Here is a 15,264-nt window from a genome sequence, read left to right as displayed (position 1 = left end):
ATTATTAAAATTCAAGTATAGCACAGAGTAATGGAAATCCACAAGTAATCTAATCCAAAATCTGAACTTAAGACAACAGATTTAAATGTTTCCATATCTAACTGGTCAAAATTGCTGCTACATAAAATTGGGCTTTTAAAGTTCCTCTTCTTCTGAGAAAGGCTCTTTAGCTGTTAAGTTGTAGAATAGCCAAAAGTAACTAAATATTAGGGAAAAGGAAAGGCCAGGGATATGGAGAAATCCATGAAAATGGACCAATTATTGGTTAAAAAAACAAATGTGCTAACTAACGTTTTGAGTTAGGATTTTATTAAACTTCTTAGTGATAATCTGGATAAGGAATGGTCAGGCAACCATTACTTCCTTATGCCTTATTTAGTTTAAGTTTTGGATAAATGAACCTGACAATGACAGCAATAGTAAAAAGAGCTTTATATAGGTTTATATAGATCTCTTTAGAACAAAAAAGTACTTTACCCATATCATCTCTTTTGGTCTCTCAACATTCTCTCCGTTTCACAGAAGGAAGAAGTTGAGGCTTAACAGTTAGCTGAATGATCATACGAAAGCAACTTAAGTGTCAAAGGCAAGATTCACATCCAGGTCTTTCTAATTCCAAGTAATGCTATCCAACTGTGCAGACCTTTGATCCAGCAGTGTCTCTACTGGGTCTGTATCCCAAAGAGATCATAAAAAAGGGAAAAGGACCCACCTGTGCAAAAATGTTTTGCTCTTTCAGTAATGGCAAGGAATTGGAAACTGAGTGGATGCCCATCAGTTGGGGAATGGCCAAACACGTTATGGTATATGAGTGTGACAGAATTTTTTTGTAATTGAAGTTTTTAATTTTCAAAGCACATGCAGGGATAATTTTTTCAACACTGACCCTTGAAAAAACTTGTGCTCCAATTTTCCCCTCCTCTAGATGGCAATATATGTTAAACATGTTTAACATATGTTAAATGTTAAATCCAAAATAAGCATACATATTTATACAATTATCTTGCTGCATAAGAAAAATTCAATCCAAAAAATGAGAAAGAAAGTAAAATTCAAGAAAACTACAAAGAGTAAAATGCTATGTTTTAATCCACCCTGTTCCTTACAGTCCTCTCTCTGGGTATACACATGGCTCTCTTAATCACAAGATTATTGGAACTGACCTCAATTATCTCACTGTTGAAAAGAGCCACATTTATCAGAACTGATAATCACATAATCTTGTTGTTGCCATGTACAATGATTTCCTGGTTCTGTTCATTTCACTCAGCATCAGTTCATGTAAGTCTCTCCAGGCCTCTGGAATCATCCAGCTGATCATTTCTTATAGAACAATAAGGAATATTATTGTTGTATAAGAAATGATCAGCAGGCTGATTTCAACTTGAAGAGACTTAAATGAACTGGTGCTGAGTAAAAGAAGTAGAACTAAAAGAATACTACACAGCAACAATAATATTAGGTGATGATCATCTGTGATGGACTTTGACTCTTTTCAACAATGAGGTGATTGAAGGCAATTCCAATAGACTTGTGATGGAGAGGGCCATCTCCATCCACAAAGAGGACTGGCAGAACTGAATGTGGAGCACAGCATAGTTTTTTTTATCCTTGTTGGTTTTTGCTTGCTTGTTTTTTTTTCCTTCTCATTTTTTTCCCTTTTTGATCTGATTTTCTTGTGAACATGATAAATGTGGAAATATGTTTGGAAGAATTGCACGTTTAAGCTATTTGGACTACTTTCTGTCTAGGGGAGGAGGAGAGGAAGGATGGAGAAAAATTTGGAACACAAAATTTTACAAGGGTGAATGTTGAAAACTAATTTTTGCATGCATATTGAAAAATAAAAAGCTATTTTTAAAAACCGTTCAGAAACAATGACTTCTCATTGTATAGAATTCTGTTGACCAACTTTAATTCTTTCATTCCATTTTCTAGGGCTTTCTAGGCTACTGTCAGAGGTGCCACACCAAATTAATTCAGGTTCAATGCCAGGATAAAATGACACACCCACAAGTCACTAAACATTTAACAAAGAGGATCTTTATTTTGCTCTTATACTGTAAAGATGCAGGGGTACTTAGCTGCTCTGGACACAGTCCCCTCTATCTATATTTGAAAACCCATCTGGCCAGTTGGTGATGATAGTATGGACATGGTCTCAGGCACCACCAAATCTAAGAAGCCTAGACTCCACTGGAGTAGAACTTTCTTTTAAATGCCCCTAGGTCAATGCTGTCAAACTTAACTAGAAAGAGGGGCTATTAAATCATAAATAAGGATCCCTATGAGCCACATATTGACTAATCTATATTATCTATGTTTTGTACGATTTTCATTTGTTTTGTCAAACATTCCCAATGGCATTTGAATCTCAGGAGTGTTACGGGCCACGTAAGACTCTAAAGGGCTCTAAATGACCAGAAAGCTATGTTGAGGAAGCCCAGGAAACTTAATCAGGTCTCAGAGTACTCTTTTTGGGGTAAAGACTCCTGTTTTGAGGGGATAAAGAAGCTACACCAGAAAACTGGTTTTATCAGAGCTAGGAATAACAAAAAGGGAAAGATGCGTGGAGAACTGGTAGCTCTTCCAACAAGGGGTTATATGACCCAGGAAATCCGTTATCACCAAATGTTAGATTTGGAAGGGTCTTTGGGGCTCACTTTGTCCGATACACTTTATAGATTAGGAAAAATGAGGTTCATCAGGGAAAGTAAGTGGCATATCAAAGGTCACACCACTAGTTATTAAGTCAGTATTGATATCCAAATCTAGTACTGAAAACCTATTCTTCATCAATTCATCAATTCCTCCAAAGCCCTTCTCCCCTCTTCAGTCTTTTCTCACTTTCCTTCTTTTCCAATTGCTACCTGATAGCCAATTCAACTTTATACTGTATATTATTCTCTACTATCTCAAACCCTTGTCCTATTACCTGTCATCTCTTACCAAATGGCAGCCCTAGATTACCCCCATTCAGACTCATGTGCGACTGAAAGAAGCTGGAGGAAGCCACACAATTATACTGACCCATAAATCCATATTATCCAACTTCAACTGGACTCTCATGGTAGTAAGGCAATCCTTCAACTTCAACAAAGCTGTTCTCAATCTTCTCTCTTCTCCTCCAGTTTCCCACATTTCCATTTTTCTCTTCAGCCAAGTGCCATCTCAACTTGTACTTTATTAAGAAAATTCTGATGACTCCATGTGATCACCCTCATCTCAACATTCTTTTATTCTACCCATTCTCTCTTCTACTCTTTCAGTCTCTGAAGGAATCATTCTCTATCTTCCTCCCCCCTACCCCCAGACAATTGGGGTTAAGTGACTTGCCCAGGGTCACACAGTTGGGAAGTATTAAGTATCTGAGATCAAATTTGAACTCAGAAACAACTCCTGACTTTAGGGTTGGTGCTCTAAACACTGCGCCACCTAGCTGCTCCTGAAGGAATCATTCTCAATCCTGAATTCTGTGGCCCAGCCAAATGGCTTTCACTCTGTTCTTTACACTCCTAAAATGGTCATCTGTCATACCTGTAAAGCATTCTCCTCTTACTTCTGCCTCAGAGTTCCTCTTTCTCTTTAGGGAACACCTCGGACATCATCTTCTGCATGAAGCCTTTCCTGACCAATCGCTAATGCTCCACCTTGCTAACTAACTTAATTACTTTTTATCAATTCTTCTCCTCTATGCATATTTATCTTTTGTCTTTCCCCCAATCCCATTCCCATTAGAATGTAAGCTTCTTGAGAGCAGGGTCTGTTTCAGAATTTGTATTTGTATCTCCAGCACCTAGTACTGGACCCAGCACAGAGAAGTGTTTTAATAAAGATTTGTGGATTGACAGGTCAGCAAAAATTAAGACTTTGAAGGTTCGCTCAGATCTTTTTTTTTTTTTAGATTGCCCAAATTATAGCTTTATTTTTTAAAGCTTTTTATTTTCAAACATATGCATAAACAGTTTTCAACATTCACCTTTACAAAACTTTGTATTCTCTCTCCCTTTCTCCATCCTCTTCCCTAGACGGCAAGTAAATCCAATATATGTTAAACATGGGCAATTCTTCTACACATATTTCCATAGTTATTGTGCTATACAAGAAAAATCAGATCAAAAAGTAAAGAAAAAATAAGAAAACAAAAAAGGTGAAAACGCTATGTTGTATTCCACACTCAGCCCCCAAATTCTCTCTCAATTTGCAGATGGCTCTCTCCATCACAAGACCACTGAAACTGGCTTGAATCACCTTGCTGTTGAAAAGAACCAATGTCCATCACAATGGATCATCCTATAATCTTGTTGCTGCTGTGTATGATGTCTTTGGTTCTACTCACTTCACTTAGCATCAGTTCATGTAAGTCTCTCCAAGTCTCTCTGAAATCATCCTGCTCATCATTTCTTATAGAATAATAATGTTCCATTACATTCATATACCATAACTTATTTAGTCATCCTTCAACTGACGAGCTTCCACTCTCACTCAGATCATATGATTTTGGTATGAAACTATTTTTTACCAAAAGATTCATTAGCTTGGGCTACTTCTGGTTTAGAAATATAACAGAGATCTATAACAGCTAGCATACAAACAGATTTAGAGAAGTAATTAATCTTAATATTAAAAGAAGCCAGTCCTACAAACTACGAGTTACTATATTTTAAATCATGGGGCCAGGAAATTTTTTGTTCCTCAAAGTGTGGATAAAAGCTACGTTAGTACTATTAAATAACAAACGGCCTTCATGACAGTGACTAGAGAGTGAAGAGCAGCTAAGTATTTAAAGGAAAAAGGCATTTTATTCAGAAAAAGAAATGCAAACAGAGAAATCAGAATATACAAAATAAAGCTAATAAACATCTTATAACTAGTATAACTCTTAATAGTGAAGTTATAAATTACCTACTGCTAGTTACTAAAATAAAAGGGGATATAGCCAGAGGCTACCACTGGAAAAGTCTGTCTATCTCTGCCTCACTGCCTCTGGTCTTTAAGGATTTGATTAGTTTTTCCGCTTACTGATTCAGTGTTGCATTCTGCCTATACTCCAGAGCTATCTAAAGCTTGTGATTCCAAATGAATGATAAATTCATTTACTGAATAAAGTAACACTGTTTTCTCAGAAAAATACTTTCAAAGCCCTAATATTTCACTAAGCTTGGCCACTGAGGCTAAAATTTATTAGTCAAAACAGAAAACTTTCTCATCAGATCCCACCTGTTTCATTAGCTGTGATATATAGTGTCTCCCAATGTCTAATTATTAACTAGGAAGTGTAAGTAAATCACCATCAGCATTAAGCCCTGATGTGTGAAGACAGAGTAAGAATTAAGCAATTTCAACTCTAAAAGCCTTTCTTTTATTTGAGTCATACTTCTCTTTACTTTCTTTCCCACTTTCCACATAAATAAATTTTTTAAAAAAAGGTATTTGAACTCTATACAAAGGTCTAGGTGAATTCACTAGCCCCACTATTTTTCACCTGTACAAAAGGGGAAATGACGTCAGTGGGCCTTACTATAATAAGGAAAGTGAATATGACTTAGGGCCTCTGCTTACTTTTTCATTCAGGCTACTCCATGATAATTTCTCCTTTTTATGAGAGTAAAATATTGTAGTTATGCTCTAAAAGAGGTACAGGAAAATCATTCATAGTCATAATTCATAAGAATCTATTAGGATTTCCAGAACTTATTCCAGCTTATTCTTCAAGTTTTATCCTATAACTTAGAAGACAAATTGGAACAAGACTAAAGAACTTTCCCCTCTGAAATAATATGCAATAGGAACTAGTAGCTACATTTGCCTTCTCACTGTAGTTTATAATCTTGGATAAAAAGGAACTTGCATCATTCTGGGCTTTTATTGGATAGGAATTCTTAAGATTAGTCTGATTAATATGAGAAAATAAATGCCTTTAGGAAATCTACCAAGTTTTTGTAAAGAAGTATTCTGCTGCTAAATGAGCACAAATGATATTAAAAACTAAGGTAGGTGGTCTTTTAATATCAGAGAAGAGATCTTTCTTTTTGCTTCACTTTTTCCACTCAAAATTTTAATAAAATCATTGACAATCTTCCTCCCTCCTTTGAAAATGTCTCAGAAGACAGCAAAATCAGATGCATGCTTACTAAATAATACAACTCTGAATTATGTTACAAAGAAAGATGCAATGTAGGTGAAATGGGATCCAACAATGTCATAGAAATCCAGATCTCCTAACTCTCTGATTCCATCACATTGTTCAGGGAAACTCTCACAAGATTCAAACACTAACCCTTGGTATCTAAATCTCCAGGAAGAGAACTTTCAGTTAACTCTTATATTGTTAAGTGCTATATTCAAATGACAGTTAACTTGTAAAAGCAATACATTGATATTTAATACTAAGGCACTAATTTAATTTAATGGTAATTGGTAGAGTTCCATGATTCTTGAGGAGCAGCAAATTCTTCATTAAAAGACTGCCAGAAGCCTGTGTTTAATTTACATGTAACCAGCTAACAACTTATTAATACTTATTAAGTATAAACAAGAGTGTTTTGGCCACATATTTGTTTAACAAACTCCTTGCATACTATTTGTTTGAAAAAGTTTCCTCAATAGCTTCCAGCCAATTCTTTGCTGGTTTATCCCATGAAGTATCACATGCTTTGGTTTTGCCTTTGTTTTAGACTTTTTTTTTTAAGTTAAGTGAAGTCATGCTCTGATACTTCTTGAAACAAGAACACCGGAAGAAATGAGGGACCATTCATGTGTACCTTCCCTCTCAGCTGCTATTTGATGAAGTTTCCGGGCCTTGCATTTAAAGTGTGACTTTGGGCCTTCCATCCTGTGCAGACTGCATTACAGTAAGCACAGACTATCGATCAAATGCCAATACTGATGCACCATCTGGATTTGAAAGTTGACAGACCTACAAATAGCAGAATTTTTTGTAAAGATTTTTTTAAGGACACGCTTTACCAAAAATAAAACCACACACATCTGAAGAAGAATTTTGCAGCAAAATGACTATTGCTACTAAAATTTTATGGTTACTAATATACACATGTATATGTCTAAGTGTAGATAAATGTTTTTTAGAAAGGGGGAGAGAAAGAGGAAAAAGAGAGAAATATGTGGTTGATTTGATTTTGGGAATTTTTTTTACATGGCCATTGTCTATCAAAAGAATAACTTATTAGTCAGAGTCCTAGCTATTTTTAAATCACAGCCCCCATCATTCAAATCTATATACTCTATTTGACAATTTTTTAAAATTACTATAAAAGCCTTTCTATTTATAATAGATTTCAACAATTTTTTCACTATATAGACTTCCCAAATGATAGAATTATTTGATAATATTTAAAAATGGGATGCTCTTTCAACAACAGAAATTTGCTCTTTTTCCAACACCTCATTAAAAAGATGATTCAAAAATCAAACTTCATAATGTTGTTAACTATCAACTGAACCATAAGGAAAAAAACATGATAACAATAAGAACACTAATGCCATTAACCTTAGGAATGGCTTGAAAACATCTCTTATTCACACACAAAAAATCTAAATGCATCCAATTAAAGCAACCCGATCAACTGTCCATATTAATCACTCACCAATTTAATTAAAGTAAACCATCTTGTCAGAAAGCTTGCCTCTTCTCTATTTCTCAACATTATCGACTTTTAATAGTTCACTGGATTAGTAATTACTTGTTTATGGCATTATCAAATGCCTGGGAGACAAAAACTCAGCATGTGACCAAGGACAGTCATAGACATGTCCTGACAGCAAATCAGAGGAGAAATTTAACCCATCAAACTGGGCACCAGAAAAGCAAAACCTATTATGCTTTTCTCTACTCTGCCAGTTCAATTCAAAATGATGGGAACAGCCAGTACAAAACTAAAGAGAGCCAGAAGCAACATGCGAAATCCTAACGAGCCCTCAGAAATTCAAGCATTGATTTGTATATAACTCAGTTCAACTGGTTCCTGTAAGCTGTAAACAAACTAGTTAAAATTTTCTTATGGGCTTATGAAAAAATCTGAGTAAAGAGCTATACCTTGCATAGTTTTAATGTCATAATCTCTGGCAAATTAGCTGCAAGAAAGCAAGTCTTACAGAATCAGAAAATTCTCTAACAATGAGGGGGAAAAATAGATGGGGCAGTTTATATTTAAAGAAAATTCATTCACAAAGTTGTTAGGGAGTAGACAAGAATTAACAGAATATTCCCTCCTTGCCCAAAAAAGTTTACAAACATTCTTGATTGTTCACAGGCATGTCCCAGTGTCCTCTGTGAAGAGTTTTGGTACTGACAAAAAAGCTAAGTCTGAGTAAGATAATTCCTTTTGGAGTATAAGATTAGAACACTTTCAGCAAGTGAATATTTCACTTTCCTTTATCAAATCTCATCAAGTGCCCCTCAAACCACTAGTCATCACAAAACTGCAGAATTTATTTTTAATTAAAAATATCAATTGGCATCAGCTTAGTAAGTTGGTACTCATCTAAAGGAAAAACTTACATAGGTTGTAAGCAAATTTAACTCAATTATTTAAAAATTGAGTATGTTTATATCAAGGCAAATTTAAGAAAAACTTTGCTGGAATTTCTCAAAGACACTGTTTAAAACTGCAATAGGGAATGCAGAATAGGTTCAGTGTCACTTTCAGCTGTTAAGACATTTGCACAATGACACTCGAATTAACAAAGTATGCCTTTGAAATCCTACAATGAAACATTAAAATTCAATGCAATTATAATCTTCCTTGAAAAAACACAAGGATTTTAAAAGTCTGGGCTTTAAGTTTGATCAAAAAAGAAGCAAGTTTGTAATGTGTATTATACACAGCATACAAGCTCTTCGTTGTTCCCATATGAAAAACAAAAATGAAACCTCACAGGCCCATTGTAATACATTGTACTGCTTCTGAATGCAATACTTAGCTCTGGCTTACTACCCTGACAAATAAAGGAAAGCACTTTATGAAACCAATTTAATTGGGAGGTGACAGAAAACATACAGCCATTTTCTTTAGCCTTATCATTGAATTGGCTTCAGCTCCAAATCTCTGGCAAATCCCACTCAACAGAAAAAATTAACCAGGTCAGCAGAACAGGTGCTACGTTGTGTCTGTCAAGGGCCTGGCATCCCCACAATTACTTGCACACAATGAAGCAGTAATCTTTACAGATCATCTCTCCCAAGAAGCATTTTGGGGAGGGGGAGCAAAGCTGAAGGGAGGGGGGCAAAAGGGGAAAGGAGAGAAGGAGTAGAAGGCAAAGAGAAAAAGCAAGAAAGGAAAATGAATGTGCAGCTGCCTTGCGGCTCAGCAGATGTCGGTGTGTGATGTACGAGGCTGGGATAAGCTGTCGTAGCCTGCTGCCAAAGAGTGGTAAGTGATTAAAGCCTGCACTGTTCTAAGCACCATATTTAGAGTCTGCGGGGTTTCAAGACTTGCACCCATTCCTTGCTGTGCTGCCAGATGTTGGCAACTGGTCCTGTTCCTACTGACTGTGCACGGATGGCAGCAGTTGGTACAGCAGCAAAGCAATCTGGAATGTTTCCGGAGATGCTGTACATTAACAAGTGTCACCCATCATTCACCTTTACAGAAGGCTGAAACAACTCCAATTTGCTGCCACTTCCCTCTTGGGAAACAGCCAAGATAAAGTTGTGCCTGGCAGCCCCATTTGTTTTACTCAGGTGTTTCGACTGCCTCACTGACCTCTATTAGTTTAAGTTTTAATTTAGATTAACCCCAGCACCCCAATTAACCAGCAAGGGGAAAAGCTAAGATGTGACTCGTCATAACTCTGAAATCAGAATTTATCGAAGTTAAAATTATTAGTCAAGATGAAGGGCCAATCAACTAATGCTATTTCTCTTTAAATGTCTCTTCGGGACCAAAAAAAAAAAATGTCAGAGCCTAAGGATTGCCTGTGGAAGTATCTTCTCCCTAGTAATTTCAGTTTGTTTTATTAAGCCCATTTAATTTATGATGCACTTTCTATCTAACAATACACACTTGAATTAATGGGGATTGGAACATTTCTGATTGTCTCTCGTGATCTCACACAATTATCCAGCATTAATATCCCAGATCATGCCATTCTGTAGACACTCCAGAATAGAATAGAGTTCCCTATTCAGCTGACAAGAAAATGTAGGGAAGGGGGGGAGGGGAGAGGAAAGAATCGGGAACTCTTAAGTGAGAACACCTGAAGCCTTACCAATCCCTCTTAGCCAGTCCCCTCACCATCACTCTTAAGATTCATGTACAGTTACAATTTTAAAAAAGAATACTATAGAGTAAATGGAATGAGAGAGTAATGAGGACCCCTTTTTTCCCCCCCCTTCTTTTTTCCCCCTTCAAGGCACAGACAGAAAAACCTCTCGATAGAACTGGCTTATTCTTTGGGTTCTACAATAGTCACTCACTTTTTAGGGAAAATGCTAACCGTTTTAAAGCTTTTTTTGGCTATACCTCCTCACTATTTCAGAATTATAGAAGCAAAAAACCTTGATGAAAATTTGCTTTCTCAATTCCTTGATCATCTTTTGAATTAGGAAAGGTACAACCCAAAGATAAATAGGGAAAATGCAAAAGTCTATTCAATAAAAAATGTGGCACATCAAGAAAACCAATATTATAGTAAATAGATTTTACTTCTGCAGGGTAGCCCGAACATTAAAAATCTCTTAATACAAGTCATCAATATCACAGAATTGAATACAAATTCAAAAATGAGGGTTCAAGAGGAAAAGGATGTGAGATGTGGCCCTTTACATACTTAGAGACTTTCTATCTTCACATATTTTACTAGAATTATTACATGATTTTTCGAAGATAGACAGATGTTTTCATTTCTAATCTAATTAATGAATGTGGGAACACATGAGATACTCAATAAAGACTCATTGAATTGATCAGAACAGACAATAAAAAGCATCCAGAAAAATTAGGATTACATTCAAAAAGGAGTTAAGATGTCAGGCCCTGATCCTTACCTTAACAACAGTGTTACAACAAAGTCAAATAACTAACAAAAAATCACATATCATGAAGTGGCTGACAAAGAATAATCTCCTTCTCCCCTCATCAAAGAATTCAAAGTATTCTATGGGCATGATTTGTTGTATAGTAAACAAATCTTAATGGGGCAGACGTACTGGTTTTGATATTATAAAGGGGAAACTCACTAAATCATACATAGGATGTCAATCTAAAAGCCAGTCCAAATCAAAGCTGGTAATTTTCTCAAAACTACAATATATGCTGAAATGTAAGATTCTAAAAAACATACCTGGTGATAAAAATCATCATCATCAAAGATCTCTTCATCCAAGTCCTTCAGATGGGCATTGGCAATAACTTCCGGCACTATTTCCTGCATCAGCAGAGGGAAGGGAAAAGAGTATGTGTGTGTGTAGATTTTTAAATTTGTGTGATATACAGCCACCTCCTCCACATCCCTTATTATAAATGTTGATAGGCTGAATTTCTTGTTTTTGAAAACCATTAAAGTCCTTTGACCAATTACCTACTGAGAAATAGCTCTTGGACTTGTTCATTCTAAATTTAGCTTGGATGACAAGACTTTTAGCAAAAATATCTGATGAGAAGATTTTTACAATTCTGAAACGTCATCAAGTAACCATCAAAGTGGCAAATAGTCATCACTGGAATGGCTTTGGATGACAGACACTAAAGATGGAATTGTGAACTGGTCCAAACATTCTGAAAAAAATTTTTAATTCTTCAAGAAAAGTGTCTAAAATGCCCTTTGACTAGGTGTTGTTCATCCACAAGGAGATCAAAGACTGAAAAGCTCAATGTTTATAGCAGTTTTCTTTAATGACCCCCCAAAAAAATTTAGGAAAAAAAAGTGGGTACATATCAATAGGGGAATGATTGTACAAACTGTGGCATATTAATTCAGATCTGTGATCTCACTGATCCTTATGATCAAGATCACAAACCCCACTTATATCTATGTATCCTGTGTTAACATGGATAGAATGTTTTTGAACATAGAGAAGTTGGGGATTTGTTTTATTTGATTATATATTTGCACAACTATTGTTTTATCTTTTAAACTGAGTAAAGTGAGAAAACAAGTGCTTGTTAAATGAAAAGTAAAATAAAATGAGAAATGAAAAATTATAATGTGAATGAAATAGAATGCTTAAGAAATGACTTTGCATCAGATCCAGGAACGATGCAGGCCCTCCAAGACAAGATCTATAACCATTAAGACATTCAGGAAAATACACAGGAAAAAAAAAAAAGTGGATGAAAAATGCCTAGATATGCAGGTAGGTAATCTCTAGAGTTCACCAATTAGTACATATTTATCTTGAACAAAGGTTAAATTGAACCCAGAAGTGAACAGGCAATTGGAATGTATTGCCTTTGGGAAAACACAAAGTTCTTTTAATGATTTCCAGAAACTTCTCTTTGAAACAAGGACATATCTTTTTAAAATCAATATTCTTCCTGTGTTGCTAGATGGTTCTGAGTCATGGAGCATGATACTTTCCAAAAAATATTATCACCCACAAGACAATGGTTAAATGAGGGGTGTTTGTTAGTAGAAAGCAACACATGCCAAACAAGGAATTAAGAGCTGGAGGAAAAGATGTCATTAAAATATTAACAATAAAGAAGATAGTTTGATTTTGTGATGAGCATGAGGGGAAAACTGCTAACAGCTCAGTAGTTCTCTCACAAAACTTAATTTCAAGAGAAATCAAGGCAGATTCTTAGCATATTGAATAAACTTTCATACCAAACTTCTGGATATATGAGTCACAGAAAGGAAGGCATGGATAGAGGGAATACCCTCACTGATTAAGATTACAAATCTGACAGAGTTAAAGCAAGGAATACAGAGTAACTTGGGAAGACTTGTGTGAATTGATACTGACCACAATAATATAAAGACAAACTTTTTAAAAGCTATTAGAATTCAGATTAATTTAATCTTAATTCTAGAGAGCTAATAACAAAACATATTTCTATCACCATCATCATTAGTGATGCCTTAAAATTTGCAAAAAGCATTTTACATTTTTTTATTCGCTCCTTAATAGAGAACCAATTGAAGATGGATATAGGATGTAGCATAAGATGTCAGACATGCTGATGTGTCTATTTTACTACATTTGGGGGAGAGAGGGGCGCATAAAGAACATAGTTATTGATAAATGACATATATACATATATTTATAGACATATATCTATGTAATAGAATAACACTTTCTAAAAAGTGGGGGGGAAAATCATGGTACATGAATGTAATAGAATATTACCATGCTGTAAAAAACAATAATATGATGAATACAAAGAAGCAAGGAAAGACATCTATGAAATGATTCAGGGTGAAATAAGCTGAGCCAACAAATAATAGATACAGTGCCAATAACTATGTAAGTGAAAAGAACAACCATCCATAAAAAAAATCAAAAGTAAATGTTGTAAAATGATGATAAACAAACATGGCTTCAAAAGATATAAAACACTACTTCTTCCTCTACTCCCATTCTCTTTGCAGAGGTGAGAGGTTTATGGATGTAGAATAAAATTGCAGTATTTTCAGAGTTTTTTTTTTTTTAATTGTACTAATTGTTTTTCGTTTTCTTTTTTTTTTTTTCTGTTAAAAAATTCTATGTTAGATGGGATGGCACTCCAGGAAAGGGGCAAGGATAAAGATACTGGGAGAAATTAAAATAATGCAAAACAAAATAAATCAATAAAAATTATTTTAAAGATGTACTAGAGGGAAAGACATGCTATAATGAATTTAATAAAGTAGACTGTTACTTTGCATCTATGGAATCACTCCTGAACACAATGAAAGCATTGTATTAAGATTATCTACAACCCCAAATTTTCTTTTTCCTCTCTCTCACACACTGTCTTTTAAAATGTAAATTCACAGGGGGGTTGACATCTAGCTCTTTGATTTGTTCAATGCTTGTGATAAAAAATATTTAATGATCCTAACTTCAGGCTGTTTTCTCTAGGAGTGCTTCCCAATAGCCAGCTTTTTGCTTGTAATGATTCAAGGCAGATCCTTAGTGGCTCACAAAACACACTGATAATACTCTTTACTTTCTAAAATCTCTACACTTAAATAACTGAGTCACTATCCTCCTCTCTACAACTTCCTTTCGCTCCTTTCCCTTTCTGTTTCTATTTCCCCCTTGTTTCCATCTTTACATCCAAACTACCAAGAGCCCTACACTAATGTTTTAAATGGTGGCAGCACAGTCCACAGTATAGAATTTAGATATTTTACTGGTTCACAAGAGAGTGTGATTTGGAAAACAGTTTTAAACTGATTACAAGTTTGGGGAAGCCTTTAAGACATAGCCAACAATTTTGATCAGTCCCAAATTAGAAATTTCTATACAAGTGTTTTTATAGAATCAATCAAAACCCTAGGTTCCTATTGCATCAAATCGATTCCTACGGCTTCAAATCAAACTCAAAACAAGGAGCTATTGCATATGAGATTTTAAGGCCCCCATATTTCAGGTGACTTTTTAAAAAAATAACTTTCCCAATTCCTTCTCATTCTAAAATGTTGATTCTATTTGTTTTCTACTCTATACTTCTCTTAAAAGCTGACTTCCTATGGATAATGACATCCACAAGAACTTGCCCAGCTTTTCAGTAAATTAACCATGCAGATACTGTTCTTCATAAGCCACTGCCATCACAGAACCCTTACCGGCTGCCCTGGCAAATTCTCGGGAATGGGTTGAGCCACTGGCTCAGCTCTGCCAAGTACACGGTACACGGAACGCTTGGTCTGTGTCCTTCGGAGTAACCTCTCTTTGTCCATCAGAATATGGTCAATCTGAGTCAAGATTGAACGCTCAAAGGCACCAAAACCCTGTAAGCAAACAACATTAACCCGTGTCAGATAATGCAGAAGTTCAAGGGTGAATGCAGCAGCATCGGCTTCTCTATCTTTTCCCGCCAGCAGGGAGAGGAGCAGCTGTGCTTATTATTTAGAACTACAGCTGTGGGTAGCTGGTTCTTTCAAAATGAACCTCAAACACCCAAAGCTCTTTAGTGGACTAACCAACACCCTCTCTTAGATAGACAATAACAAAGACAATAAATCATTTCTATAGTATTTTTCATTTTCACCAAATTTGATTTCTAGAGAGCTAGTACTTCTTAGGGAAAAAAAAAAAAACTTGTGTCTGTAGTGATTATAGCAGTGGCCGAGATTTAAAATAACAAGATCTAA

At 35.5% G+C, this 15,264-nt stretch overlaps 1 protein-coding gene across 1 annotated transcript in view; it reads right to left on the bottom strand.

Moving 5' to 3' along the window:
- The window catches only part of AATF (apoptosis antagonizing transcription factor), a 95,122-nt gene that overhangs the window by 42,804 nt on the left and 37,054 nt on the right, over positions 1–15,264 (bottom strand). Inside the window, exons 7-8 of the mRNA XM_031966545.1 lie at positions 14,737–14,901; positions 11,305–11,388 (exon numbers count right to left, since the gene is read on the bottom strand). Of these exons, the coding sequence (XP_031822405.1) occupies positions 11,305–11,388; positions 14,737–14,901 (249 nt within the window). The remainder of the gene's footprint in view (positions 1–11,304; positions 11,389–14,736; positions 14,902–15,264) is intronic.

Source organism: Sarcophilus harrisii, chromosome 4 (genome assembly GCF_902635505.1).
Source record: "Sarcophilus harrisii chromosome 4, mSarHar1.11, whole genome shotgun sequence".
NCBI lineage: Eukaryota > Metazoa > Chordata > Mammalia > Dasyuromorphia > Dasyuridae > Sarcophilus > Sarcophilus harrisii.
The sequence above is the reverse complement of the archived record's forward strand: the minus strand, read 5'-3'. Positions and strand labels throughout refer to the sequence as shown.